Here is a 27,121-nt window from a genome sequence, read left to right as displayed (position 1 = left end):
GGTTGGAGCCCAGGCGACAGGTGGAGGTGGGCGCCGAGCAACCCGCCCTCGCAGCGCGCTGGAACTACACTTCCCAGTGTGCCCGGCGGGGCGGGGCGGGGCGGGGCGAGCGCAGGCTCCTTCCCAGAAGCAGAAGCGGAAACAAAAGAGTCTCGCCGGCGTCCCCGCCCGCACACTCGCGCACTCTCGCGCTCGGGCGCACTCGGAGCAGGCACCGGCGCCCGGAGCGAGCCAGCGAGCGGCGAGCCCGGGACCCACCCGGCTGAGCCAGCCGAGCAGCCGGCGAGCAGAGCCCGCGACGACCCCACGCCCCCGAGCCCCGCAGCCGCCCGCCGCCCGCCGCCCGCCAGTGTCCTCACCGCCCTCCCTGACCCATGGCGCTGAAGCGGATTCAGAAAGTGAGTGCCGGGGCCGGGCCTGGGGCGGCGGGGCGGGCTTCGGCCCCCTGCCCTCGCTGACCCTGGCGGTGGTCCCGAGAGACGCGCCGGGAGGACACAGGAGGAGAGGGTGGGCTGGGGCGGGGACGGGGGCCGGAGGTGCCGGCCGGGCCGGCGGGCACCCGGCAGGTGAGGAAGGAGCAGCGGCAGGTCCCGGGTGCTGGAGGTGCTTGGAGGCAGGGAGCCCGCTGTGCGCTCGCGGCGGAGCTGCTCCCGGAGCCGCTCCCGGAGCCCCCGTCTGGAGATCCTCCGGGATCTCCACACCTCCCCGAAATCTGTGCTTCACGGTCATGGCTGGATTTTGCCCCTACCCGCGGCTAGTTTTGGCCCTTGTCATGCTGCTTTCTCCACGTTGTTTTCTTAAGCCCGTTCTCTTTGATGTTCTTGCTTTCCCGAGCTCCCGGGGAGGGCTAGGAAGGTGTGGTGGGCCTGCAGCCTTCCTCCGCGGAGCTGTTGGGTTTGTTCTTTCTCTCCTGTGCGGTTGGCTCTTGCTCAGATGCCCGAATGGGCTGGAAAAGCTCATTTGGGGCCGAGAAGCCTCCTGCCCCTTCTATTTTGGTGCCTCTGCTGCTGCCACTTCAGGTCACATAGCTGTAGTGAAAACATAGTTGCTGATACACAACAGGATGACCTCCTGGCTGTGATTCGTGGTGAGTCAAGCCAAGCAGGTTCTTTTTCCCTCATGATAAACTTGTATGTAAAGTTTGAGACACAAAAGAAACTGCCACAAATTAAATTGATGCTTTGACGCATGGGTATAGAATGAGGAAGAAATGTATTATATTCATTAAATATTTATCCATCCCAACGCAATGTGAAGAATTGTCTTACCTTGCATAATATTATCACTACCGTCTTTAATGTGAACGTCTTACAAAATTGGGGTTAGGGCATTTTCTTTCTGTTTACTTTTATTATTTGTTGGGTTATTTGGTCTGTTCACCGACGCAAGTTTTAGGTTTCGCTATTGTAGTTCATGGGGAGAACATGGAGAATTTGTTTTCTTAATGAGAAGTGCGTTCAGCCAGTTAAGCCAACAGTGGATAGCATGTTTTGTAAAGGATTTCAGAAGACATCTATGCCTACCAAAAGAATTTATCAGCTTTTTCAGGCATGAATCAGTAGAGCAGTGATAGAGATGTATACATTGTATTCTCAGTCTCCATTGGTGGCATCTTCTGGTACAGCGGACAATTTTGAGACCTAGCCAATTTTTTTTTTAATTTTTGGTTCAAATACTAAAACTAGAATATTGGTTTTGTGTGTGTGTGTGTGTCTTTTAAGATTCCTCTCAATGTAAAACACAAAGCTAATTAGCATTTATTAATTAATATGTTTTCTGATTTGAAGATAATGCAAGTATATATTTTTTTCATATAGTTAGATTCTAATTTTGAAGCCCTACTTGGCATCTATGCCATGCTTTGTATATTTATTAATGATGATGTAATATTGGCTCACATTTGAAGTAAACAGCACATATTTTCCAAGGAAGTCTTAAAATTCCACTTCCTTCTTCCTTAGTTGTGAGAATTTTTCACAAGACTTTACACATAGAATAGATTTGAATAGTATAGAATTTGTCCACAGTAATTAGACATTCAAAGAAAATTGACACTATTTGTAAGTATTATACTGGGCAATTATCAATCATCATGCTGAGTGAATATATTTGGCTTGTATTTGTAATATGGCATATACCTAAGTCGTATTTTTAGTAGGTATTAGTTATTATTAGTTTCTAACAGAGTTGTCTGGCAAAAAAAAAAAATTCTTACCTAGAAATGATGTCAGACCTTTAACAAGTTGATATTTTGGAGAAGAAATTTGGAATCACATAACATCCCATCTCTGTGTCAATCTTTGGCTTTCCTTTTCTGTTAGAAAAGTTGACCTGAACAAATCTCTTTCCATTAATCACATTTTCAAACCATTTCCTCAAACTTTAGGTGGTATTATTTTGTTTGATTCCCCCCTTTTCCTCTTTCTTTACCTACCTCCTTGATTAGAAGCCAGTTCCAGGGGAGGTGTGCTGTTTGCCACGTGAACAGTTACAAACCCCTCTTTGATATCATCAGTGTACAAATTCTTAAATCGTGGATGCTTCAGCAAAAGAATGTACATATTAGCTTTTGGACTTTCTTTTTAAGTTAATTAAAGTAACGCTGTCAAGTACCTTCCAGGTCATTGGGTTGTCATTTTCTTGTACCCACACGGGCAGACTTTAGAACTATGCAGAATCTCAGTGAACTCTGCAGTAGTGCAGTGGAGTCTCAAAGTGGAGTGGAGGGCAGAGGAACAGCCTCTGGAGTGGTGTATGAGAATCACCCCCGGGACATTTTCAGACTGTCTCCACTGCTGTAGATGGAGAGATGTTGAATCCCTCGGATGGGCTGGGGTAGAAAGAAGGCTGAGAATCACTGATGTTCTAGTCTACTCTCCTTTCTGTTCAGAGAAGGAGCCTGAGATCTGGAGTGGAGTGCTTTGTCCAGGTTAATCTCTTAAGAAGTGACTTGGCATATTTGAAAATGTTAAAAAGTTCATAACTTTACATTTCTTCAGTCATATGAAAAGATTAAAGATGGCTGAGTTAAAATTGTATGAATATACAAAGTATGCGAATATGAGTGCTTAAATATATTTTATGCTTGAGTATGCTAAATGATTTAATACTCTAATTTAGACATCCAGTGCCAGTTTTGCATTTCAGCTCATAAATTTACACACCCATGCCCTATTTTTAGATACAGTGGAAGATGTTATCACAGTCACCTAAGTCACTAAAGGAAAAAAATCTGAACAAAGTCTGAGGAGAAATATCTAAAACATGTCTGAAAAAGAGGGCAGTTTTTCAGCTGGGCATTTATTATTTTTTAGAATTAATTTTGAAGTGTTTTTTCTATCAATTCTGTTTTCAAACCTTGGTAAACTTTTTTTTGGAAATCATTTTTTAAACTACAAATGTTATATCACAATACTGAATGTCTTGAAAACCAGAAAGGAAAAAAAAAGGAAATCCTAATACAGTCATCATCATCTTAGTATATTTCCCTCTAGATTTTTTTAATTTGTCAAGAAATTGAAGTAATAATCATACTAACATGATGTGATCTATCTTTTGAAAAGTGAAACAATAGAGTTTTGTTTTGCAAATATAGCAACACAGATATCTATTCCTTAATGTATAGTTCTGTCCCCAAGATGGATTTTTTTTTAGTAGTCAATTTCACTTAAAATGTATATGTAAATATAAATTAAAATACAATTTTATGAATGTTTTAAGCTGCTGAATTTTTTGATTTATACAATTTCACATTAAACTATTTATGTCAGTGTAAAACTCTTAGGATACTTAAAAAAAAAAAAACAAAAAACACCCAGCCTTTTGTGGATGGAGCATCAAATGGGAGAAGCAGCTCTGGTTTCTATTCCTGGCTCTGAATTACTAGCTTCTTTCCCTGTCCCTAATGACGCTGCTGAGAAGTACAACCAGCATGTGTAACACATAATGATTACTCTGTGCTAGACACTATACTAAGTGCTTGACATATATTAATTGATTTTATCATTAGTGAGCCCAAGAGGTAGAAACAATTATCCCCATTTTACAGAAGATGAAACTAAGGCACAAAGATGTTGAGTAGTGTACTCAGAATCACATATGTGGTAAGTGGCAGTGTTAGGAGTCCAAACCAGACTGTTGGCTCCAGAGTCCATGCTCTTAACTATTTCACTGTCCAGATGGACTTACGTCTTATATCTGTTTTACCTAAATTGAAAGACATAGAGTCAGATGAACTTATGGATGTAAGTATTTTGCAAACTGGAATTTTCTACACAAATGTAAAGTGGCATTATAATTAACACTGGCATATTTAATAATTTTCATTGATGGATCACTCGTGTTGGTTATGCATTGTAAATTTCTGCTCTGCAGTCATATGCACTGGATCAGTTAACATGGTAAAAGAATAATATATCTGTACATCTTTGTTTTGTCACTTATTCATAAATGTAATTCATAAATGTTTTGTCATAAGTATCATCTCATTGTGAAGATTTTGTTTGAGAAAGTAGTTTATGAATTGATCTAGCTGTTTAGTTCCTGTAATGACTTTGAATAGTAGTCAGCAGTTCAGTTTGCACAGATATGTTAGAAAGACTGGCGGATTAGAAGATTAAGCCTAAGACTCCAGGTTCCTTCCAAAAAAAAAAAAAAAGACACTGCTTTAAAAAGTTTTTAAAAAGAAGGGACACAGTATTCATGCCTTTTGGTAGATAAATGGTTTGTCCTGAGATGAAAGGGAAAAAGTGTTCTTTTTCTAAAAGCCACTGTATGAATTTTTCTGCTTTTAAGTCTTTATAATTAAGCTCAATCTTCCTTTGGCCCCATTATCATGTATTTTTCTTTCCTCATCATAACAAAGGTGTAAAAAAACAAGATAACTACTGTCTATCCTAGTTTAAAAGTTCTGAGGTTCCTTCTCTGTGGAAATAAATAGCATATCCAAATATGGCTGTTTGTGCCTATTTTAGGAAGCCGGGTACATATTATAAAAACCAAACCTAGCAGGATGTGGGATTGTCTCCAGCGAAGCAGAGTAGCATCCTTACTCGTTTTAGTTCGCTGAAATACATGTAGAAAACATATTTAATGAGTGCCACTAAACAAAATGATCAGTCTAATAGTTCCCATCAAACTGAGTTAATAGGTGTCTCCAAGGTATTAGTTCCCCTCATCCCTTTTTTCAACAGTGGATGAACTCGTATTACACTTAAAAGCTGTTATTGAGGTACTTGTCCTCTCTCCTCTTAACCCCGTATGCTGGAATAAAAGATACTGGAATATATAACATAACCCGTATTTTGAGGGTTTGGGTACTGGAGGGGTCCTCAGGGTACCTGAGAACAAATGAAGGCCAAACTGGATCTTTGTCTGGCCTGTTTTGGTCTAGGTGGCCTCTGAGAAGCTGAGGTTTTTTCTGCATTTAATTTAGTTCTGGGATGAATCTGTGACGGTTCAGTTAACACACTTTAGATGGTAGTCCTAGGCTCCTGTGTTCCAGGGGTTGTCCTTAGTATGGGAGGGCACTGCCATCCTGAAACAGTCTGGCGCTTCCCATCCGATCACCCCTTTCTCTGCGACTTCCAGACTTGCCTCTTTTCGGAGGTTTCCTCCACTGTTCTCTAGTCATACTACCCTGTTTGTGTGACTCTTCTCCTTCACTGACGGCACCTTGCTTATTAGGCTTCTTGTCTCCTCTGAGATTTTGGAAAGCCTTTCTAACTGGAGTGAGGTGGGGGGTTGGTTCCTTCACCTTAAACTTCTTTAGCCAGTAAAATTAACCTGATGGTTCTCACTCCAGGAGGCCACCCTCCTTTTGTGAGTGGTTTGGATTGCTCTGGAGGGGACCTAACAGACCCGGTGCCTGGGCTAATGTTCTTCCCTAAATCTGTAAAACTCTTGCCTGTGTTTTTACTTGCCCCAAGTTTTGATGTGTTCTTTTTTTAGTTTTCACTTAGTTAAAAATATGTTCTGATTTCCCTTTTAATTTATTTTTTGACTCGAGTCATTGAGGAGTATATTATTTATTTCCCAAATAATTGGGATTTTACAGTGCTTTCTGCTCTTGATTTCTAATTTAATTCCATTGTGATCAGAGAATACGTGTTTTTATTTGACTCCTTTAAACTTTTTGAGATTTGTTTTAGGGCCCAGAATGTGGTCTCTTTTTTTTATTTACACAATAATAGCACCCTTTTGGTGTTCAGCATAGCTTTTGAATGAACAGTGAATGAAGTTTAATAATTTCTAGTCTTCATTTTGCTGGGTGTCTGTAGAGTCTAGGTTATGCCTAAGGAATGAATGCCAAACTAAGGTCTACACCTTGCCAGTGCCTCAGTGTCTCCTCGTACTTCCCTGAGCTTTCAGAACAGGGGTGACATAATCAGTTTAGAGGATCACAAACAACATTTTAAAAATTGGAGAAGAAAATATTAGTGCTTTGGGTGTAGTAATGGTATTGTTTTTTCAAGCTTTTGTTTTAGTTACGTATATATGTCCCTGTGTGTATGTGTATGTGTACTAGTTTGTGATGTTTAATGTTTTTCTTATGAATTACCATGAGGGAAGATTGAAAATCATTGTTCCATATCATAAGATCTTTAGGTAAAAACAATATTGTCAGAAATACCTGCCATATATTCATACATGTACATATATGTGTTAACATGTATGTATAGAGAAAGCAAATGAACACATACACACACATATATAGATAAACACATAATGTAAAATATTCTAGCCTTGGAAATATTTCTATGTAAATCGAACTGTCAGTGCTCATTGTTATCTATTACAAGCAGCAACATTTTATAGTCATAAAGTACAACCACAGTATTCAAGAATAGAACTGAGTGATGCTGAAAGAGATTAATTTATGATGCAAATACTTATTAAGTGCCTACTATATATATGCCAGCTATTAGGGACAGAGCTGTGAGAAAGTAAATATTTGGTAAACATTGGTAGATAAGTTTGTGTTTTAAGTAGGTTTTAAGAACTATATTGCTAATTTTTTTCTTTTTCCTTGAAGCACCGTCTTTCTTGGTTACCATGAAGTAAATAGTAACTTCATAATGGGGCACTCCAAATGTTCTATGTTGCATGTTCCATTGTGTGTCAAAATTCTATTATGTATTTGAAAAGTTGTATGTAATTTCCTATCTTTTTTTTTTTTTTTTTTTTTTTTTTTTGCATCTCAGAGTGTCTTTGAGCACAAACACTCTCAAAGCGTATGAAGTAGTGTTCATGTCTAACCTTAAGGCTCCTGGGAAAAGGTAATAAGAATTCCTTTTCATTGCTTCATTCTTCACACTTTTGTTTCTCTTGAGCATAGCTGAAAATGTGCAAATGGCCTTAATTCAGTCCTGGAGCATTGTTGGCTCCAGTGTTGATTGAGAATAATGTGCTCTAGTTATTACAGCCTTGAGATGAGTATTGTTTGGGGTTGGGAAGGGTGCTGGAGTGGAAATCAGCTGGTCTGAGCCTTTGTCCTAGCTTTGGCTTTGTGACCTTGGCCAAGAAACTCATAGCCTTTATTCTCTTTATCTAGGAATTTAATGGATTGAACTAGGTAATTTCTATGGTCCTTTCTGATTTATAATTTTTGGCATACCTAAGTAATGTTATTTACTGTTTTGTTTTTGTTCCATAGAAAAATGGTTATAAAAATAAATATTGAGCAATGCTATATGAAACTTGAGTTAACATTCTATTTATTTTAAATTGTCAGAATTGAAATAAGTGTGGACATCTTAATGTATAAGATCAGTGAGCCTCTAAAGACGTATTACTTTTTGATTAAAGGGCGTTTATTTGTGATGCAAATAAGATGTATTTCTGTTTTTGTACTGGTATCACAATGTACTTTTCTAATTCCATTTAGCATCCATCTGTTTCACAGGTATCTTTTATACTTTGAAGATTATTTTATCTGTGTATTTAGACAACTGCCTTACACAACTGCCTTTCATGTAGATTTTTTAGATTCAAGTTAATGCATTAAGGCAGCACCTTATGTATATAAGGCATATATAAAATGTAATAAGGAGATATTTAGGAAAGTAAGGATAGCCGGCATTGTCTAGAAAATTTAAAACTAATAAGGGTGTAAAACATCTTCTGTCTAAAAGGGAATGATGTTTGAAGCTAGGGGCAAGATAGCATTTTGGGGAATTAAAAGTCATTATGACTGATGCAGAGGACACTGGGGGAAGTGGGAGAATATATGAGGCTAGAGAGGAGTCAGATCCTGGAAGGTCTGCTCAGCCATTTTAAGGATTTATAGCATTTTAAGGATTTATACATCTTCTGTTAAGGCTAATGAAAAGCATTGATACGGTTTAACGTGGTACTTTAAGAAGGTGATTTTGACCCCACTGTGCTGGTAGAGAAATAGGAGGTCAGTTAGGACATCATTACACTTGTTAAGTGAAACCCAAAAGGATTTGAGCTAGCGTGATGGCAGAGGACATTTGGAAAGAGGGGTATGTGAGAAGGGTATGTAAGAAAATTACATACTTGGCCTTTTTGAATTGGCCTGACCCACCCATGCCTGCCCCTACTTGGCCCTGCAGGTCACACCTCTAAGGCTCGGCAGTCTGGCCAGTCCTCCGCCTACTGCCTAGTCTGTTCTCAGATTCTTTCATAGCATCTCCCTGGTTTACACTTTTGGCTTCTTACCCTGAAATGTCTCTCCTCTGGCTTTTCTCTTATGCCCTTTGGACCTCAGGTTTTTTTAATGACTAGCCTGTTCCTGGGACCCTTTCAGTGGGAGGATCTGTACCAAAGGAGAAGGTGATGCTGATTCATGTGTGGGGGTGGGAGGGTGGGGTGGGACAAGAAGGGAAAAACTCCAAAGTTTAGAGTTCGGATTACTGGAATAAGTGCCTTTTTACTATAATACTTTGTAAAGTATACTCAAATACAGTTTTTTTTTTTTCCTGGGATACCTTGGACTTGTCTAAGATATGTTTTTATTTATGTAATTCCTACAGTGGAAATATTACATGTAAAGGGAGGTGATTGAGTCTTCTCTTTAAAAGGAAGCCATGTTTTAAGTTAGAGGCAAGATAGCATTTTGGGAAATTGGAAGTCATTATGGCTGCTTTAGAGAGCACTGGGGGAAAGTGGTTGAAGATCTGAGGCATTGGGTAGACAATGTCCCTCATCCTGACCTCAAATGTTTATTCTAAATTGTGCTCTTTATAGTTCAGATTCAGTAAATATTAATTTGATGCGGCGAAGTCAGTGGCATCATTGCTTTTCTGATCTTCTTCGTTTTGTGTTGAATTTGGCTGCTTTGATATCATTACTTTTAATAAACAGCCTTTGCCAGAGATACCTGATCCAAAGAGACAGAGAAGCAGCCAGGACCAGTTTGTTGAAGTGAATTTGGTCCCTATAACTTAATTGGATGTCGTCAGCATTTTGAAGTCTTCCAGCAAGAATCTCCGTGGTTTAAAATAAAGATGTTTTTTAATTCAAGGGCTTAAAGAAGTCTGTATCCAGAGACATTTCTGAGAATTGTTTGACATCTCCCTATTGAAATAGCTCTAGTCAACTGGATAAGGAGATCAGAGTCTGAACTATAAGCCCATGAAATGTTTATTTACAGACAAACCAAATATAGCTCTTATATCCCTTTAGAGACAACATCAAAAATGCAATCCAGTAAGAATCACTGCCTTGTTTTAGGAGTTTTGAGATAAAGATGGTTGTGTCACATTAATTAATTGCCTGTTGAACCAGGATTTTTGAAATAATGCTTTCATATGCTTTGGATTCAGTAATTTAGAATTTGGACTGTAAATCAGTCCTTATGCATGGGCTGCTTATGTCCTTTACACACACCCGGTGGGGTACATATTATATCTATTATGGAAATTTAGACCTTCTGAATGTTGAAAGTAGACAAGAACAAAGCATTTTCAGTCTGGTCAGCATAAATTTTAGAGAATATTTACTGCATAGTGTCATATTAAGTCTGACCATAAATAAGACAACTGACTTGTTAGCTTTCATTCTCTACTGTTCAGATTGGGTTGTTACCCTTCTGGGAGCTGAGAGATTAATGCAGCCCTCTCTTCTCTTACATTCCCTTCTTTGTTTCCTTTTATTTGCTTACTTTCTTTGAATTAGGCAGCCTCGTCTACTTTTAGATTTTAAGTCCCCTAGAGGCAGGGACTGTGCCTAAGTTGGTTTTATGGAGAACACTCAGCATATTGTGGGGGTGTTATAAACATACCATCCTTGCCAATTTAAAATTCAGTTTCAGGCCTCTCAGTACTTTTCTTTGTGTCTAGTTGGTTATAAAAATCTGAACCAGAATAGAGGTGCTTAGCCATGTAAGTCTATATAAATGCATTAAGTACTTGTTTTTGTGGATTCATAGTGCTTTTATAGTGCCAGTCATAATATAGGGACTATCTTGTAATCTACCTTTCATTACTATGTATCTTTATTTTGAAATTTAAATACCCTAATTATTTTTTTTTATTTGAGTGTGAGTCACACTGGAACAGAAAACTGCTTCACTGACACAGATTACACAGATAACTTTAGCATTCTTTCACCAGTTTGATTGATCTGTGTTTAAGTATAAGGTTGGTTTGTTTTAAACTTACTTTGTCTCAAAGGAGAAGGAAATTGAAACTGTATTTCAATTTTAGATTTAGGAAATCACTGGAAATGAAATTGAAAGATATACACACACACACAAAATATATGTATACACACTGTGTTTACTGTAACAAGTTCTTTTCATGTATGGGTTTATAGCTAGTACCATTATTTGATAGCCATCTTTTACATCGTATGATTTCTCTGTATTCTGTTCAAGATATAGCTGGCAGTAGAATTGCTGGGTCATTGAGCATACCTGTGTTCGCCGTTAGTGGTTATTGTCAAACTTTTCCTCTTCTGCCAGCAGCATATGAGAGTTCCAGTTGCTTCATATCTGTGCCAACATTTGTACTGTCTTCTTTAGTGGCATAGCATTTTGAAAAATTTTCCATTTCCGTCCACTACAACGTCACTGTCTTCACTTGTAGTTTTTGAATTCCAAGTTTGCCATTTTCTTTCCATTTTCAGCAAATTGATGAAATAAAGTTGAAGTAAGTTCTCATGGTCCTACTCAGATGTCAAACATTGGCTTAAAGGATGTGCTGTCCACTTCTTTTATGTGTAACTTTCTGTAATGAAGCTTTGTAGAGCCTTGGAAGGGTTGGGGAGGGTACCAATCACATTGAAGTCTATGTAAATGGCGCCCTTTGGAGTTGGTGCACATGGCCTGTGGGGCAAAATGCAGCAGCCCTGACTGCTGCTTGTAATAACTGACAAATACACACACACACACACTCTTACCTTTTTCTGTGCTCCAGCAATCCACGTTTTAACAAATGAGGATTATTTGTGTTTAAGCATTGTGGTGTGCCACAAGTTTAAAGGAGTGGAGTAAGGTAGAAACCCTGAGGCAATCCGTCTGGCTTTTCAGCATTTCCTACCTCTTATAACCTTTTTAATGTTTCATATTTGTATTTATTTTTGGTATAGTAGGGAGTTTGTGTCAGTCAAGATATTTTATACCGGTTCCTTCCTAGATCACACTTCTGTCCTAGGAGAAACTTTCTTTCTAGCACTCCCTTGAGTGTTATAAACTTCAATGAACACATTGAGATGGTGACCCTTGAGGCTTGTAGCTATTTTTACATACATTTTCTTGGAGAAACAGCTACGTGTAAGTTTCTAACGATCCAGAGGACCTCTTTTCTATATCTTTTAAACCATATCTTATGAAGTTACTTAAGTATTTATTTATTCATTTATTTTGTTAAGAGGGACACTGGGGTTTGAACCCAGGACCTTGTGCATACTAAGCATGCGTTCTACCACTGAGCTATACACTGCTTCCCCCATGAAGTTACTTTTTTCCACAAATAAGTTCTCCTTGAATTTCATGCCCCAGTTTAATCATTAACAAATGTGCCTGACCAGTGACTTTTATTAGCATCATAATATTATGTCATTCAAATAAATCTTTAAAACATTGGGAGTGTAGAGTTGGGACTAGAGTATAAAATCAGAATCATGATCCCTATTAGAAAGGATGTTGAAGTGCTTAATAAACTCTTGCTGTAATCAGTCGGGCTGGTTAAATTGAGCTTGGAACAAGTAAGGAAAAAAACCTCTGTCCAGACAGTCAGCTATGTCTATGGGTAGCTCTGTCACCAAGGATTGCTAGTGTTTGGAAGACAACTTAACTTTGAGACTAGGTCAGCTCAGCACAAGTCCCTAACTCCTTTTGGAAAAGCAGCCGAAAGCTATGTCCTGAAAGTAGGTCAGCAGCATCTTAAATAAACAATAAGAATGGAATGTTTAGAGTGTTGAGGGCTTCTAAATCAGAAAAACCATAACAAAAATGTCTAACAAGAATTCTGTGTGGCTTTGGACACCTTGCTAGAATGTCATACGTTCTGTAAATTGAAAATAGTTGTGACAGTGGTATGTGTTTTTAATACCTTAATGATTAATATTCTTTTGAGGTTCATTTCTAGATTTTATTATATGTTATTATAAAAAGCTACCCCCAGTGTTTTCGAGTGATTTTTCACTATTTTCAAAACCTGTTATTAAGATTTTTTTTAAATTATATGCAGTCTGTATATCTACATGAAGGAGTAATTGATTCTGATTCTATTGCCAAATCTAATCATTTGCATTCCTAAAAAATAGAAATTTGAGATATCTATGCTCTACTGATCATGTTATTCCTTAAATTTTATTGTTTAACTCAAACTATCAAACGCCTGATATGAAAGGCATTGTGCTAAGTATTGTGGAGGAATCCATGAATAAAATGCATGTAAATCCTGATCTTTTAAAATAACATTCCGGTAGAAGAGGAAAGAAAAGGAGGAAACTAGTATTTATTAAGCTTCTATTATACACAGCAGATGTTAAGCTAGGTACTTATGTGTTTTCATTTAATTTTCAGTGTAGTTCTTCAAGGTCATCAGTGATATCCCCATATGAGGCACTTGAGCAAGAGGTCAAGCGAGTTGGCCAAGGTCACATAGCTAGTAAGTGCCAGTAGCAAGGCCAGCTCTGACTCCAAAACTCATGTTTCTTAAGTGGCCATTGGGAAGACAGCCACTGTTAAGGACAATGGATAGAATTTGGGCACAGGAAGATAGTGTAACAGGGAAGAACAAATCTGACTGCATGTTAGATCTGTTCCTTTAGCTCTAACTCTTCACTGTGTTTCCTGGGTTTAGTCATGCTGGTTCTGCACCTTTTGTAAAAGAATGTTGCCTATTGCCTGAAGATAGCCCATTCTCAAGGCTCTAACCTGTAAGGGTATAAAACTTTTTCATTCATAACAGAGATAAGAAGTTGCAAAACACAAAGGATTCTGACACCAAAAAGTTTGCAACAACCAACCGCACTTCTGCCCCCTTTTAGTGTTAAAGGAGCCTAAATTCTGACTTGGGTGAGATCGTTCTCCAGGACATTTGTGCCCCATCTTCTCGGTCTGCTGGCTTTCTGAATAAAGTCGTTATTCCTTGCCCCAACACCTTATCTCTCATTTATTGGCCTGTTGTGCAGCAAATAGAATGAGTTTGGACTCAGTAACAATAGAAGGAAGGTTATTTTGGACAATTATTACTATGAGGTGAAATTACTGGGTCAGAGACCATATTCATTTTCTGCTTTCAGAATTACTGCCAAGTTGCCCTCCAGAAGGTTCTGTCTCAACTTACTCTCTCTCCAACATCGACTGACATGCTTATTTCCCACCAAAGCCATGGGTGGAGATATTCTAATAGGTTGGCTGTGGTTTGGTTTGGGTGATGGCCTTGTGGGGGTTTGACTATTTATACAGTGCTCTCTCTGTTTTTTCCCTACAAAGCACTGTTTTCCTTTGTTTTGCTTCTGTAACACACACATATACACACAGATACAATACTTAAGTAAAATGAGTGGTTTAAAATGCTTTGTCTTTGAGACCTTTTACTTTTAATCAGCATGGGATAAAATTATAGCCATGAGCCTTGGATTTTGTGAGGATCCTATAGATTTGAGCAACTTGTGTAAGTCAGTGTTAATTCTTAGGGAAAGAGTAAAGAGCAAAGGAAGAGATTACTGGTCCTAGCATTTCCTTTTGAAATATAAGAATCATTAAACTATTTTTAATATTCCATATGTGGGTGTGATGCTAGACGTAGATAAATAAGAATGCCAATAATAGTAGAGAAAACATAAATCAAGTAATAGGGTGGTTTTTGAAAACCTTGGAATAAATTCAGTCAAAAGGGAGAATTTAACAAGTATAAATGGTCCTTGATTTCTTGTGTTTATCTAGAAGTACACTGGCTTCTGAAGAGACTAAGAGCAAAAGGGATGAGTTTTGGTTTGTTTGGTTGTAGTTTTTGTTTGTTTTATACTTTCACCTCCTTAGCACATCTCAGAATTCTTCATTTTTCAAATTTAAGACCTGTATTTTTGTGGGCAAGGGAGGGTATTTATTGTGCCTTTTGTTTTCTGTTGGTCATTTTGTCTGTGCATATGCATCATAGTTTCAGTGGCTTATTTCCAGGAACGTTTCCAGACATTTTGACAAAGGGAGAGAACATTAGAAATTTAGACCCTTTAAAAGAGTCTAGGCTGTGTAAGTCTCCTCACCAAAGTGCTTGAGTCGTTATTAGTAGTAAGGAATGATTGCTGTGACTGTTAAGAATGATGTACTGTCAGCTGCCTCTTTCCTATAAGTGAGCTTTAAATAGACAACTTAAGAACCTGGCCTTTGTAGTTCAGTTGTTAGATTTTATCTCTCGTCCTTAGCTCTAACTTCAAACAGGAGGTAGAATCAGGACACAAAGAAACGAGAACCAGATAACAAGTATTTTTCTATACTATTTTAAAGGGATTTGAAAGAACAGTCTGACATTTGAAATTTGAACACAATTCAAGGCTATTCCAAGTAAACTGTGGTTTGAGGTTTTTTGTTAGTGAACAAAATTAATTTGTATGTGTATGTATAATTTATTCACGTATACATTACTAATAAAATATATACATGCAAGTCATCAATTTTTTTTAAACCACAATTAGAGACTATCATTTTCTAGTTCAGGGCAAAGAAGTTCCATTTACCCATTTAAACTAATGTTTAGAAAACTCAACATGATGAATCTTTTCAAAAGCAATTTCCTAAAAGCCCAAATTTAGGAAAATGTTAAATAAAGCACGGTAATTCTAAAATGGGGCTATGACTTGGGAACTGCTCCTCCCCAATCACTTAAACTGGTTAAATAATTAGAGAATTGGATGGTTGTCATCAGTTCCATATTATCTTTTTTTTTCTGAGGGGGGAGGTAATTAGTTTGTTTGTTTATTATTTTTTTTTACGTGGAGATACTGGAGATTGAACCCAGGACCTCCTGCATGCTAAGCATGCACTCTACCACTGAGCTATACCCTATCCCTAGTTCCATATTATCTTTTTTTTAAAACATTTTTCATATTATCTTAACACTTATTTGAATGCCTTCTATGTGCCAGAGACTGCTGTATGCCTCACATGTACCATTTCACTTGTTTATCATAGAAACTGTGGATGAAGGCTGTAATGCCATTTTGTATTAAAGGAAACTTAAGGCTTGTAGAGAAAAAAATGTTTTGCCCAGGATCATATGGCAAGTGAGTGATGGTACATGGACTTGAACTGAAAAGCCTTGCTTTTTTAACCACTATCACTAGGTCAAAGACTGAAATCTTCCTCTTTATTGTTTAACTAAACCTGGACCAAAGAAGCCGCTAACTCTGTTAGTTAATTCTTGTCAGGAGGAGAAGCACGGCACCAGCTGTGGGGGAAAAAAACAACAAAAAACAAAAATGAAAGTACCAGGGTGTAGAGGGTGTATTGAGAAAGACTGGACGCCTTGGACTTGAGGTTGCACTTGGCCCAGTTCCTTAGCTCATATATCACTTTCTTTTCCCTACCACATCCTCTTCCTTGTTTGTCTCTATTAGAACACTGAACTCATTGCTGTAACCACTGTATTGCAGTGATTCTAAGGCGCACGTCTTTTTCATTTTAACATTTCTAAAGTCTGGATGTGTCTTTATAATTGATGGTGTCTTAAAATTAATTGGCAGAGTTTTTTCCTTAATTATTGGTACATAAAATAAAGATTTAGTTTACAGTCAATGGTGTCTTAGATTTGCTGAATACAGTGTTTGTTTACATATGTCCCATGAAAATGTTTATATCATTTGCACGGTTTTAAATACCAGGTGTATACAGTGCTTTTTCTGATTTCTAGTCCCTTTTAATCTCCAGCCCTGCATGTTGAACTAAATTTTTCCTTGGTGTCACAAGGATCACAGATTCATTGTGTCTGTTTTCCAAATCAGTGTGTCTTGTAGTCGTCCCACATCTCAGTAGGTGGTATCTACCTTTGTTACTTTTTTTTTTTTTACTTTTATTTGCATTTATTTTTTGCTGAATTTATTCCCAGGCCATAAGTTTTTGTTTCTTCAGTTTCTTCTGGGATATCTTTTTCTTCTGTGCAACCTCCTCTTCTGGTTTAGGAACAATCTGCTCTTTTTCAGTAAGGATCATCTCAATGTGGCAGGGAGAGCTCATGTAAGGGTTGATCCGACCATGAGCTCTGTAAGTCCTGCGCCGCATCTTGGGAGCTTTGTTCACCTGGATGTGCTCAATGACCAGTGAATCTACATCTAAGCCCTTAAGTTCTGCATTACTTACTGCATTTTTGAGCATGTGCAGTAAAAACTCAGCACTCTTTTTGGGCCATCGACCCTGTGTCCAGCCCCACTGTTTTGCCTGGGCACACCTACCAACTCCACCATTGTAACGACGGAACGGCACACATTGCTTCTGTAAAGTGACGTCCTTCAGATACTTGGTGGCTTTTCGGATATGCATACCCTTAATGGCCTGGGCAGTTTCACGAGTGTTCTTAAAGTGAACACGAAGATTTGAACCTCTTGATTTGCATGACTTTGTGGGGTTTTCTGGGTCAAGTGAATAGCGAACCATTTTTAGAGGTCACCTCAGGCCGCCTACCGGAAAAGGAAGATACCTTTGTTACATTTGTGAAGCTAAAAAGCCAGAGGTTCCACTACCAGGATTTGATTCCCAGTTCCACCCTATACTAGTTCTGTGAGCACACAGTGAAGTGTGGCACCTTTATTCTTCATCTGTAAAGTTAGGAGCATAGTAACACCTATGTCTCAGGATTGTTAGGATGGTAAAACATCAAGTAAATATTGGCTGCCACTAGTCTTCACCATATGTTATTTGTGACCTTTCTCCTTACTCTGTACATGTGATTCATCATCAAATCCTGTGATAAGTAAGCCCTTCAAAATATCCCAGACCCGTCCTCTTTTACCTGCCCCTCCTCCAGTCCAAGCCTCTCTTCCTGTAGCTTCTCTTTCCCACTTCTAATCCATTCAACACACAGACCAGTCGGAGCCATCTCTTAAATCAGATCATGCCACTTCTTTTTTTTTTCTTTTTTTTTCATACCACTTCTTAATATCCCTCTCAATGCACTTGGTGTAAAACCCCAAATCCTTAATATGGTGTATGTTGTTCTCAGTTTTCTGCCTGGCCTCTGCCAATTTCAACCTCATCTTATACCGCTCTGCCTCCCAATGTCACTCATTTCTCCCAAAATTAACTCTCTCGTTCTCTAGATTTCAGCTGAAATGTTACTTTCTCAAAGACATTCCCTGATCTTCCCAACTAAATTAGATTCTTCATTCCTGACATACGGTCTTTCGTACTGAGTGTGACCCTTTCATATTTGAGGGTGAGCAGTTCCTTCCAACTGAAGGGAAGGAAGTTAAGTAATTTCCCCAAGGTCATAGGGCTAGAGCTGGAATGCCAACCCAGGACTGTCCAGCTAAAGCTGTGCCACTTCCATGTTTCTTCCTTTGCTTCCTTGAGAGCAGGAAAGAGCATATGAGTCAGTGTGCTAGGCTTCACAATGTGGCCCACTGCTCTCCTTTCTTTCCATTTAACCTGCACGTTGTTCCTGTAACACCCATCTCTCTGTGAGCTTTCACTTGACCAACTTGGATTATGAGCTTGTTGAAGTAGGATCTGTTTCTTACGTATTGCATACCTAGCACTTAATATATGTTACCTTGAATGCAGTAGATACTCATTAAATATTTTGTCTTAGGGATGTTCAAGAAAAACCGTATTTTAATCCATTTGATTTTTTCCCAAAGTTTGGAGCTGTCTCATGAGGGAACTTAATATCCTTATTCCATACTCTTCTACCTGTCAGTGACAGAGTACATTTTATGTCTCCATATTTTTGAATAGGACTGCCTAAAATGATTTTAAAATGAGTAGTTTGTGTCTTCATGGATTATTATGCATGTTTCCCTGGAAAAGAATTAACCTGAAGTATTTTTTCTTCGCTTCAGGAATTAAGTGATCTACAACGCGACCCCCCTGCTCACTGTTCGGCTGGACCTGTGGGCGATGACTGTAAGCTTTGCTCTCTTGCTAGGATTTTACTACCATTAATAATACAGGTCTGAACACTTGTTAATGACTCCAAAACTGCTTTGTTTGTTTCAGTGTTCCACTGGCAAGCAACTATTATGGGGCCTGTAAGTATGATTCATATATATGAAACTAAATCCCTCAGCCATGCTTCATTCTTGACATTTCACCTTGCAGCAGATGTTTGTGGCTAGGGTTGAAGTTTCCTGTACCCTGAATCACCCAGGAAGCAAAATATGAGTAGAGGATTTATGATGATTTTCTAGAGCCCTGGTGGCAAATACTTGCTAGGATGGCGTTGTCTTTGCCAAATCCATGATTGTTAGGCGTAGTAATGGATCGCCCACAATTTGCAACCAGGCTGCATGTTTGCTTTATCTTTTTTTAAACACAGGAAGTCAGTTGTCCAGAACTAATCATAATTATTCTCACATCAACAGTTCTAGTAGTTTAGAAGTGAGTCTAATTAACCCAGTAATGGAATTCCTACACAGAACAAGCACCAGTTTGCAGTCAGTCTCATCGCTGTTCCTGTGTGTGAGGGAGAACTGATACTTCAGTATCACAGTGGCTCTGTCCTTGCCACCTCATGAACTGGCCTCTTGGTTTCGTTGCATTGTCTTGAACTTAAAATTATCTGCTGTTTTATGCCTGGCTTCTCTTAACACATATTACCTTTATTAAGATTTTTTTTCTTTCTACACCTGAGAAGCAGTTATGACTTGAAGCAGGCTCTTCTTTCTGTGGGCAAAAATCTGATTGCGTAAGAATGGGCCCTGCCAGCTCAAATCTACTTTCTGGGTGAGAGTAACTTAGTAACATGTTTCCATGAACATCATTCTCTCCTTCTTCCCAGGACAGAGCCTTACCTAGTAAGCCATAGAGTTTTTAATCTTATTCCATTATGCTTAAATTTTAAAAAATAGAACAACTGTTGAATTTTCAGAACAGGAGTCCTGGGCCAGTGTCTTAAATTATTAAATTGTTACATTAAGTTAGTTTTTTAAAAGGGTGAAGTGCACCATATTTATTTATCTAAGAATTTTTAGTAAGAATCTATTTGTTTTTCATTGCTTACTAAGAACCTTCAAAATAGTATCATTTCAAGGCTCACCCTTGCCATTTGAATTATAGCCCTTGACAAATATTTCTTAGGTGAATCACGTGTAGCAAATGGTGACAATTATGTACTCATACCTACCCTTTCCTTTAGTAATGTAAATATGCTACTCTGTAGTATCGTTTGAATATCTAAGTGGACCATATCTGTTGATTGTAATTTACTTACATTTTCTACATTCTTTATAATTTTTTATGAATTAGAATTAATATATATAGTAAGAATAATTATATAGTTCAGTCCTCTAATGTATATACAGAAACTTAAGGAGGAAGTAATGAGCTTTGCTATTATTACTAAACTGTTAATATAACATAATACAATTGATTAAATATAAAGGAATTAAAATAGAATTTAAGGTATTTTTGCTACTTTTTTCCTTTTTAAAAAATCATCCTTTTTTTTCCCCTTGCTTGGAACATTATAAATATTTCCTAATTGCCATAAAAAGACATGGCCAAATTTAAATTCCTCTTATAAAGTTGTTTCTTAATTTGATAATTGTATGAAATTGAATTTGTCTAGTTTTGTTTGGGGCTTTTTTGCATTTTCTGTGTTATCTTATAAACTGTTGCTAAGTGAAGATTTGATATCTAAATTATGTAGCAGTGTCACTTAGCCTTTTCATAACTTGGTCATTTCAATTCATCTCCGTTCTTGCCCTTTAAAGTACCATCAGAACTTAAGTTTTATAATTAAGAAGGTAAACAGTAGCCCCAGTGCTTTTTTCCATACTGATTGCTGCTGTAGAAAATTATTCTTTTCTCCCAACAGCCTTGTGTGTTTACTGATCTTTAAAAGTCTGTACTCATAAACAGATTTGTTTGGGCAAGTCACACCACTGTGTGTGTCCTATTTTTGTTTTGTTTTAAACTGTGATGCCATCATGATTGTTGGAAAATCCTCCTTCGTGCCTGCAACGAGAAACCTGTTTTCAAGGTAAATGATTTGAACTTTTGACAAGATGGCATTTTTTTTTTTCAAACTGGTAACTTGGGGGGAAATCATTTTAAGTTACTAAATAAATATAGTAATCAAACACTGATGCAATTTATTTTGTAATTTCAGCCTGATAGCGCATATCAAGGTGGAGTCTTCTTTCTCACTGTACATTTTCCGACAGACTATCCTTTTAAACCACCAAAGGTATTTTTATTTTTATGATTGACATGAGTCCTGGGTCAGGGATTTTACTCTATCCAGAGATATTTTCATGATGTCAGAAGACTGTGGGTAGGTTAGCATGTTCAAACTGTTTTGTAAAACCACTGAATCTAAAATATACTTTCTTACTCAAATATTGTATTGTGTCTATAAATAAAAGGTAGTATCTGTTAGGCTGTAAATTAGCTTCCCTACTTGTCTTTCTCTCCTTATGTATAGTTTGGGAAGTTTTTATGGTCAAGAATTAGCATTTTCCATTCAGTCGTTCCTAGGTTGACCCTTCTTTCTCAGTTTTTAAGTCATCAGCAAACATTTATTGAGCACCTATACTGTTCTGTTGCATTTGGGAAGACACAAGAAAATATGACACAGTTCCTTTAGTGTGATAGGAAAGATAAAAGCACATCCTTATTAAATTTAGATTAAATCTAAAGAGGAAACAAATGATGGAGGTATCAATGAGGGAGAAAATCATTAACAAATTGTGTAACTGAGGAAATAATTATTTTAGATTTCTAAAAACACCTGATTAATATTATATATGAAACGATGTAACAACTCTTGTGGGAGAATAGAATTCTTGGTGGATTTCTTAGGACAGGTAAGCTGGGGCTCCTCAACCTTCCTCTGAAACAGGGTCAACACCCTAATTTTAGTTCCGAATATCTCACTTCCAGGTGTCACTTGATAATCAAGTTAAGACAAGGATTGCTTTGAGGAATGATGAAAGCAATGGTTGATTTCTTGCATTGCTACTCAGCCAGTCACACTAGCTATTACAGACTTAATTTACTACACTTTTCAGAATACTTCTCAGTTCCTTGGGGTAGGGGAAGGCAGGAAACTGACTTTATTTACTTTCACATTTTCAGTAGATAAAACTACATGTGCATAAAGTAGATGTTCATCCAGTTTGTGCTGAATATATTTCTCCTCTAAGATCCCATAAAATTGAGGACATTTTACCCTAGAGCAAATTAGTTCTGTTTGGTTTCTCAGTTTATGGATTATCACAGTTTTGTTTTGTTTCATGTTTAGATTGCTTTCACCACAAAAATTTACCACCCAAACATAAACAGCAATGGAAGTATTTGTCTTGATATCCTGAGGTCACAGTGGTCACCAGCTCTGACTGTATCAAAAGGTAATTTTGTTTATCAGATTTATAGCAGTGAAACAAGAAAAACACAGCAGGAGTATCTTAGGGAACAAAGTGTAAAAAAGCCAATCTACTATGTTTTCTTCTGCTTTGATCTTGCTTTGCTTTCTTAGCTCTTATGTTGTTCTCGCTTTTAACAGTTAGCTTGGGGGACTGATGGGCAAGTATAAATGATGAAATGAGAGAAAGTTAAAATGCTAGAGCTAGGAATTTGGGGATAAGCCTGTTGACATTTTACCCCTTCAGTTTGGGCTTTGTCTTTTAAAAAAAGAGAGAGACAGAACCAGAGACACGGAGGGAGAAAGAGACAGAATTAAAAATAAGATTTTAGGACCAGTTTTTTCTTTCATTAAGTGGAATTATTTATTGATACAATGCGTAAAGCATTATATCTCTTTTACTTCATCTAAGAAGAAATGTCAGATTAGTCAGATAAATGATTTAAAGTGGAAGACATGGGATTGGGGATTAACAGACACACAGTACTATATATAAAATAGATAAACAACAAGGACCTATTGTATAGCACAGGGAACTATGTTCATTTTCTTGTAGTAACACATAATGGAGAAGAATTTGGAAAGAAAGTATATATGTATGTTTGTGTATAACTGAATCACTTTGCTATACACCTGAAACTAACATTGTAAGTCAACTACACTTCAATAAAAATTTAAAAAAAAACAAAATTTTAGAATAAAAATACACATTCTATATGTAAAAAATAAAATAAAATGGAAGACATATTCCACACTTCAGAAGAATGCAGTACATATAGCATGTTAGTCTAAACTTCAAATAATCAACAGCATCATTATAAGGACTGGTACACAATCCATGCGGATTCTCAACTTTAACACATTCTTTGCTAAATTATGAGATGTGTATATAGAGCATTGGAAATTGTTTTATTTCATTAGCCAATACTATTTGCTGTGCCAGCCTCTTAATTTTGTCTTGTTTCTCTAACAGAAAAGAACCTGAGTTACTGTTCTGAGTTAGAAGCGTCTGTCCCTGAAAGGAACTTGGCAGTTTTCCCTTTTTATAAAATTAAGAAAACTGTTTCTCTTGAAGAATTTGGGGGAGGAATCCCTAGTCATTTAAAACACTTTTTAAAATGAATGCTACCTGAATACTTGTTTTAAAAAGTGGTAAGGTTTTTAGGAAGCAGTGTCCACAACCATGATTATTTCAAGTATTAGATAAGTAATAACCCTTCAGGTCAGTTAGTTATTTTTGAATGACAGGTTTTCTGACTTAAAATGTTCGTGCATACCACATATGCACCCAGCACATAGTAAGCACTCAGATGATTGTCAACTATTAATACCTTTTTCCTTATCTTAAAACATTTTGATTTGTTTGCATAATAGCGAAATCAGGGGACGTGGCTCTTGGCAGCAGAAGTGGGGAGATGAAGAACTTCCCTGTTGCTTATTATTGTAGCTTAAACCTTCTTCCTTTGTTTGTATATTTTCTACTTTTTATATTTTAAATGTCTTGTTTTTTTATCATGAGTTTAGTCTGGGAACTTTCTGGAGATCTGAGCCCAGATAATCTACCCTGTTGGTTTAACATACAAGACTTGAAATTTCACTGGGCAGACAAGATAAAAAAGATGAATAAAGTATTAGATTTTGTTAGTTCTTTGCAATCCCTTTCCATGTCATTTAAGAATCAGCTCCACTTTATAAATTCACTTCTGTAAGAGTAGGAAAAGATAAAGGAATACAGTAGAGTAAAGTGAAGATGAAAGATTTTTCCAGAGATTTCTTGTACCACCTCAGAAGCGGTGGCATGTAATTGAAGCAGACAAATGAGGAACCAGAGTCCTATTCCCTCCTTTTTCAGATACTTAGATTTGTTAAAAATTATAGCTATTTGCATTAGTACTTTGATGTAATGTTCCAAGAAACAACTACCATATTTTTTCAACTTTCATTTACATTTTAAAATATATGTTATGAAGTGATAGCTGTTCATATTATTTTTAAATGCATGTGATATGGAATATGCACATGGAATAAAAAATTCATTGAAAATAATCTTACAAATCTTCCTTCTTTAGCACTAAGCCCAAGCTGAAAAAATGCATGAGCATGATCTCTAAAATAGTGGATTGTTAACTATCATTTGATTACTTTACCTTTAATTGATTAAACACAAATTTTCTGCATTAAAGTGGAATAAAAAGTGGACAGTTTTCTCATTAAAGTAAAAAAATACCTCTAAGAAACATCTAATGCCGTTCTAGTATTTTTTCCATTATGTACCATTTGGGGTATATGTGTTGTTACCTAAAAATATTTTTGTAGAGAACTTTTGAGTTTAAAGGTTATTAATAGCTACTTTGGAGGCTCACGTTTTTTAAATAAGTAGAAATTCAAATTGAATTTAAAGCTTCAAAAGTTATAATAATTTTGTCTTATACACGCTGTACAGTAATTTTGCAATTTAAAAAATTAGATACTTGCTACCAACCAAAGTTAACCTAAAATGTAATTTAATGTGTTCATTTTATTTTATGTTTTCTTTGTAAGTTTTGTCTATTCAGTATAGTTATTTTCACCTGTGTAATTTGTATAAAGTAGAAAACTCAGAATCTAATATGATGTTTTCTTTTAAATCTAGTTTTATTGTCCATATGTTCTCTACTTTGTGACCCTAATCCAGATGACCCCTTAGTACCAGATATTGCACAAATCTATAAATCAGACAAAGAAAAGTAAGTGTTCACTTATGTTAGTTTCTCTTTGGGTACATTTTCTATGTAATCTGCCAAAACATAAGTATTATCAATGTTTTTAAATACATTTAGTTATGCTTGTTATGTTTATATTGTTTGTTTATCTTTCCAATGCAGTAAACCTTTCTTTTTTAAAAACTCTATTAGTCTTTTTACAAAGAATCTTCTTCCCTCTCACTTATTGTTTAATCCTTTATTATTTAATGGTACTTCTGCATTTGCATAGTATGCATATTTTTTGATAGTAAAGAACTATAATTTTAGGTAGTAAATTTATAAATGAAAAAAATGGATAATTGGAAAGTATTGAATATCATATTGCTTATTCTTTCCCAGAAAGAGGGTTACTCCTAATTCCCCACTAAACTGACCTAATTTTCAAGCTGTTTTATCTTACTTACATTGATTCATTTGCATTTTACAGATGGTGCCCATTCAGGGTTGGTGTTTATAGGTTTCTATTAGAAGTTGGTTTCTTCATTTTTTTTATGATTTAGGTATGTTTTCATATAGGTTATGAAGAGATCCATTAATTTAAAAAATCATTTTATGTTTTCTGCTATATTTATTCATGAGCCTAAGTTACATTGACCCAATAATTAGTGTATGTATGATTATTGCAATTAAGCATATGAAGGTAGAGTATACAGTTTTATATAGATAGATTCTAAAAGATTTAATTTATGTTTTGATTATATCCCTTTTGTATACCTACAGATACAACAGACATGCAAGAGAATGGACTCAGAAATATGCAATGTAAAATAAAAAAAATTTTCATATATACCAGAGTACTGTAAAATCTAGGTTTTTTCAACATTAGCAGTAAATTGAGCACTGTTTACTGTTTCATTGTACCATGAAATCCTTTGATTTTTACCCATTTTAAATGTATTTCTGAAGCAAGACAAAACAAACTTCCAAAAATATCCTTAAGACTGTGATGAGAGCATTTATCATTTTGTATGCATTGAGAAAGACATTTATTATGGTTTTTAAGATACTTGGACATCTGCATCTTCAGCTTACAAGATCTACAATGCATCTGAAAAGCAACCAAATTATTTTTTGCTGAAACTAGATGTTTTTACATGGAAAATACTGTATGTGTTGTCTGAATGTTGTCAGTTTTATAAATCTGTATTCAGATTTCATTCTTCTGTTAGCTCACTTTATAATTTGTATTTTTTTACTGTATAGACTAAATATATTCTATTTACATGTATGTCAGCTCATTACTTTTTTCCTGTGAACAGTATTGATAAAACCCAACACCTGATAATGAAATGAGTTAACTGGCTGTCTCCCTTGTCTTAAGGTATTCTGTAGATTGGAGATTTCTTAAACATGAAATGATCTTTACACTGTAATTCTCAGTATACTGATTATGAAGAAACACTTGTTTTGATTTTGTTATACTTGACTTAACTTTATTGCAATGTGAATTAATTGCACTGCTAAGTAGGAAGATGTGTAACTTTTATTTGTTGCTATTCACATCTGAATTTTTTTCCTGTATAGGCAATATTATATTGACACCTTTTACAGATCTTAATGTAGCTTTTTCCATATAAATAAAACGCTTTTTCTACTATTTGTCTTGATTACTTAAAAAGATTTTAAAAATTACTTTAAATTACTTTATAAGTAAGGATCAATACTCTATATAAAATTTTGCATGAAAATTAATTCCAAATTATGAGAATGAGATCTATTGTATTAGGCATTAATCACCATTAGTTATATAAATTTTATTGTTTTAGATTTGTATCTGTTTGCCAAGTTGTCGATCTAAAGGATGATATACGTTGGTTCCTTGTTATAGAAGAGAGTTTAGAATAAATTGGGGTTTGTCTTGGATCACATCTAAAATGGATTATTTACAAAAGTACTGAGATGAATGTAAGGTAGTGTTACCCAGATTGAAGAAAATTTTTATAGACTTGAAGAATAATTAGGCTAATTCATTAAAATGCCCCTCTAGGTGTAACTGATGTTGTATTTCTTAACAGTGTAAAACTAGAATTTCTAAAATAGAATTTTAGTGCCATCACAGTTTAAAAGAGGACATCCATTTTTTACCATAGAAGTTACAAAGAAAATTTTGAAATGTTACTTTTCCTATTTTATAAATTGTCAGTTAAAAGTGATATAAATAAGCAAGTTATTGTTGCAGATTTTAAAGAAAGCTAGAAAGTTCTAATGTTTTAACTTGGAAAAAAAAATACATCTCTAATTACTAGCATGCTTACCAAACCTGAGTGTCACTTTTAGGAAGGGTTGTAGCTCTTCTGATGATTGCAGTAGCTGTATAAGTGTGCAAGAATCTGTGATGGGTGTAGTCATTAGCAAAGCATTTAAATCACTGAAGTATTTTACCAT

At 36.4% G+C, this 27,121-nt stretch overlaps 1 protein-coding gene and 1 pseudogene across 3 annotated transcripts; one reads left to right on the top strand and one right to left on the bottom strand.

Moving 5' to 3' along the window:
* UBE2D1 (ubiquitin conjugating enzyme E2 D1) lies at window positions 1–26,333 on the top strand. 3 transcript variants are annotated; one of them, XM_072971494.1, is made up of 7 exons: window positions 1–398; window positions 18,469–18,532; window positions 18,626–18,657; window positions 20,739–20,816; window positions 21,873–21,978; window positions 24,625–24,718; window positions 25,457–26,333. In XM_072971494.1, the coding sequence occupies exons 1-7, from the start codon at window positions 375–377 to the stop codon at window positions 25,500–25,502; spliced, it is 444 nt and encodes a 147-aa protein (XP_072827595.1). In that variant the 5' UTR covers window positions 1–374; the 3' UTR covers window positions 25,503–26,333. The 3 variants fall into 3 exon arrangements, with proteins under 3 accessions (XP_072827595.1, XP_072827597.1, XP_072827596.1); XM_072971495.1 differs by lacking the exon at window positions 1–398 and adding an exon at window positions 7,191–7,277; XM_072971496.1 differs by lacking the exon at window positions 18,626–18,657.
* Window positions 16,468–17,111, bottom strand: LOC102543985 (large ribosomal subunit protein uL22 pseudogene; annotated as a pseudogene).
* Window positions 26,334–27,121: the final 788 nt, after the last annotated feature.

Source organism: Vicugna pacos, chromosome 11 (genome assembly GCF_048564905.1).
Source record: "Vicugna pacos chromosome 11, VicPac4, whole genome shotgun sequence".
Taxonomy (NCBI): Eukaryota; Metazoa; Chordata; class Mammalia; order Artiodactyla; family Camelidae; genus Vicugna; species Vicugna pacos.
The sequence above is the reverse complement of the archived record's forward strand: the minus strand, read 5'-3'. Positions and strand labels throughout refer to the sequence as shown.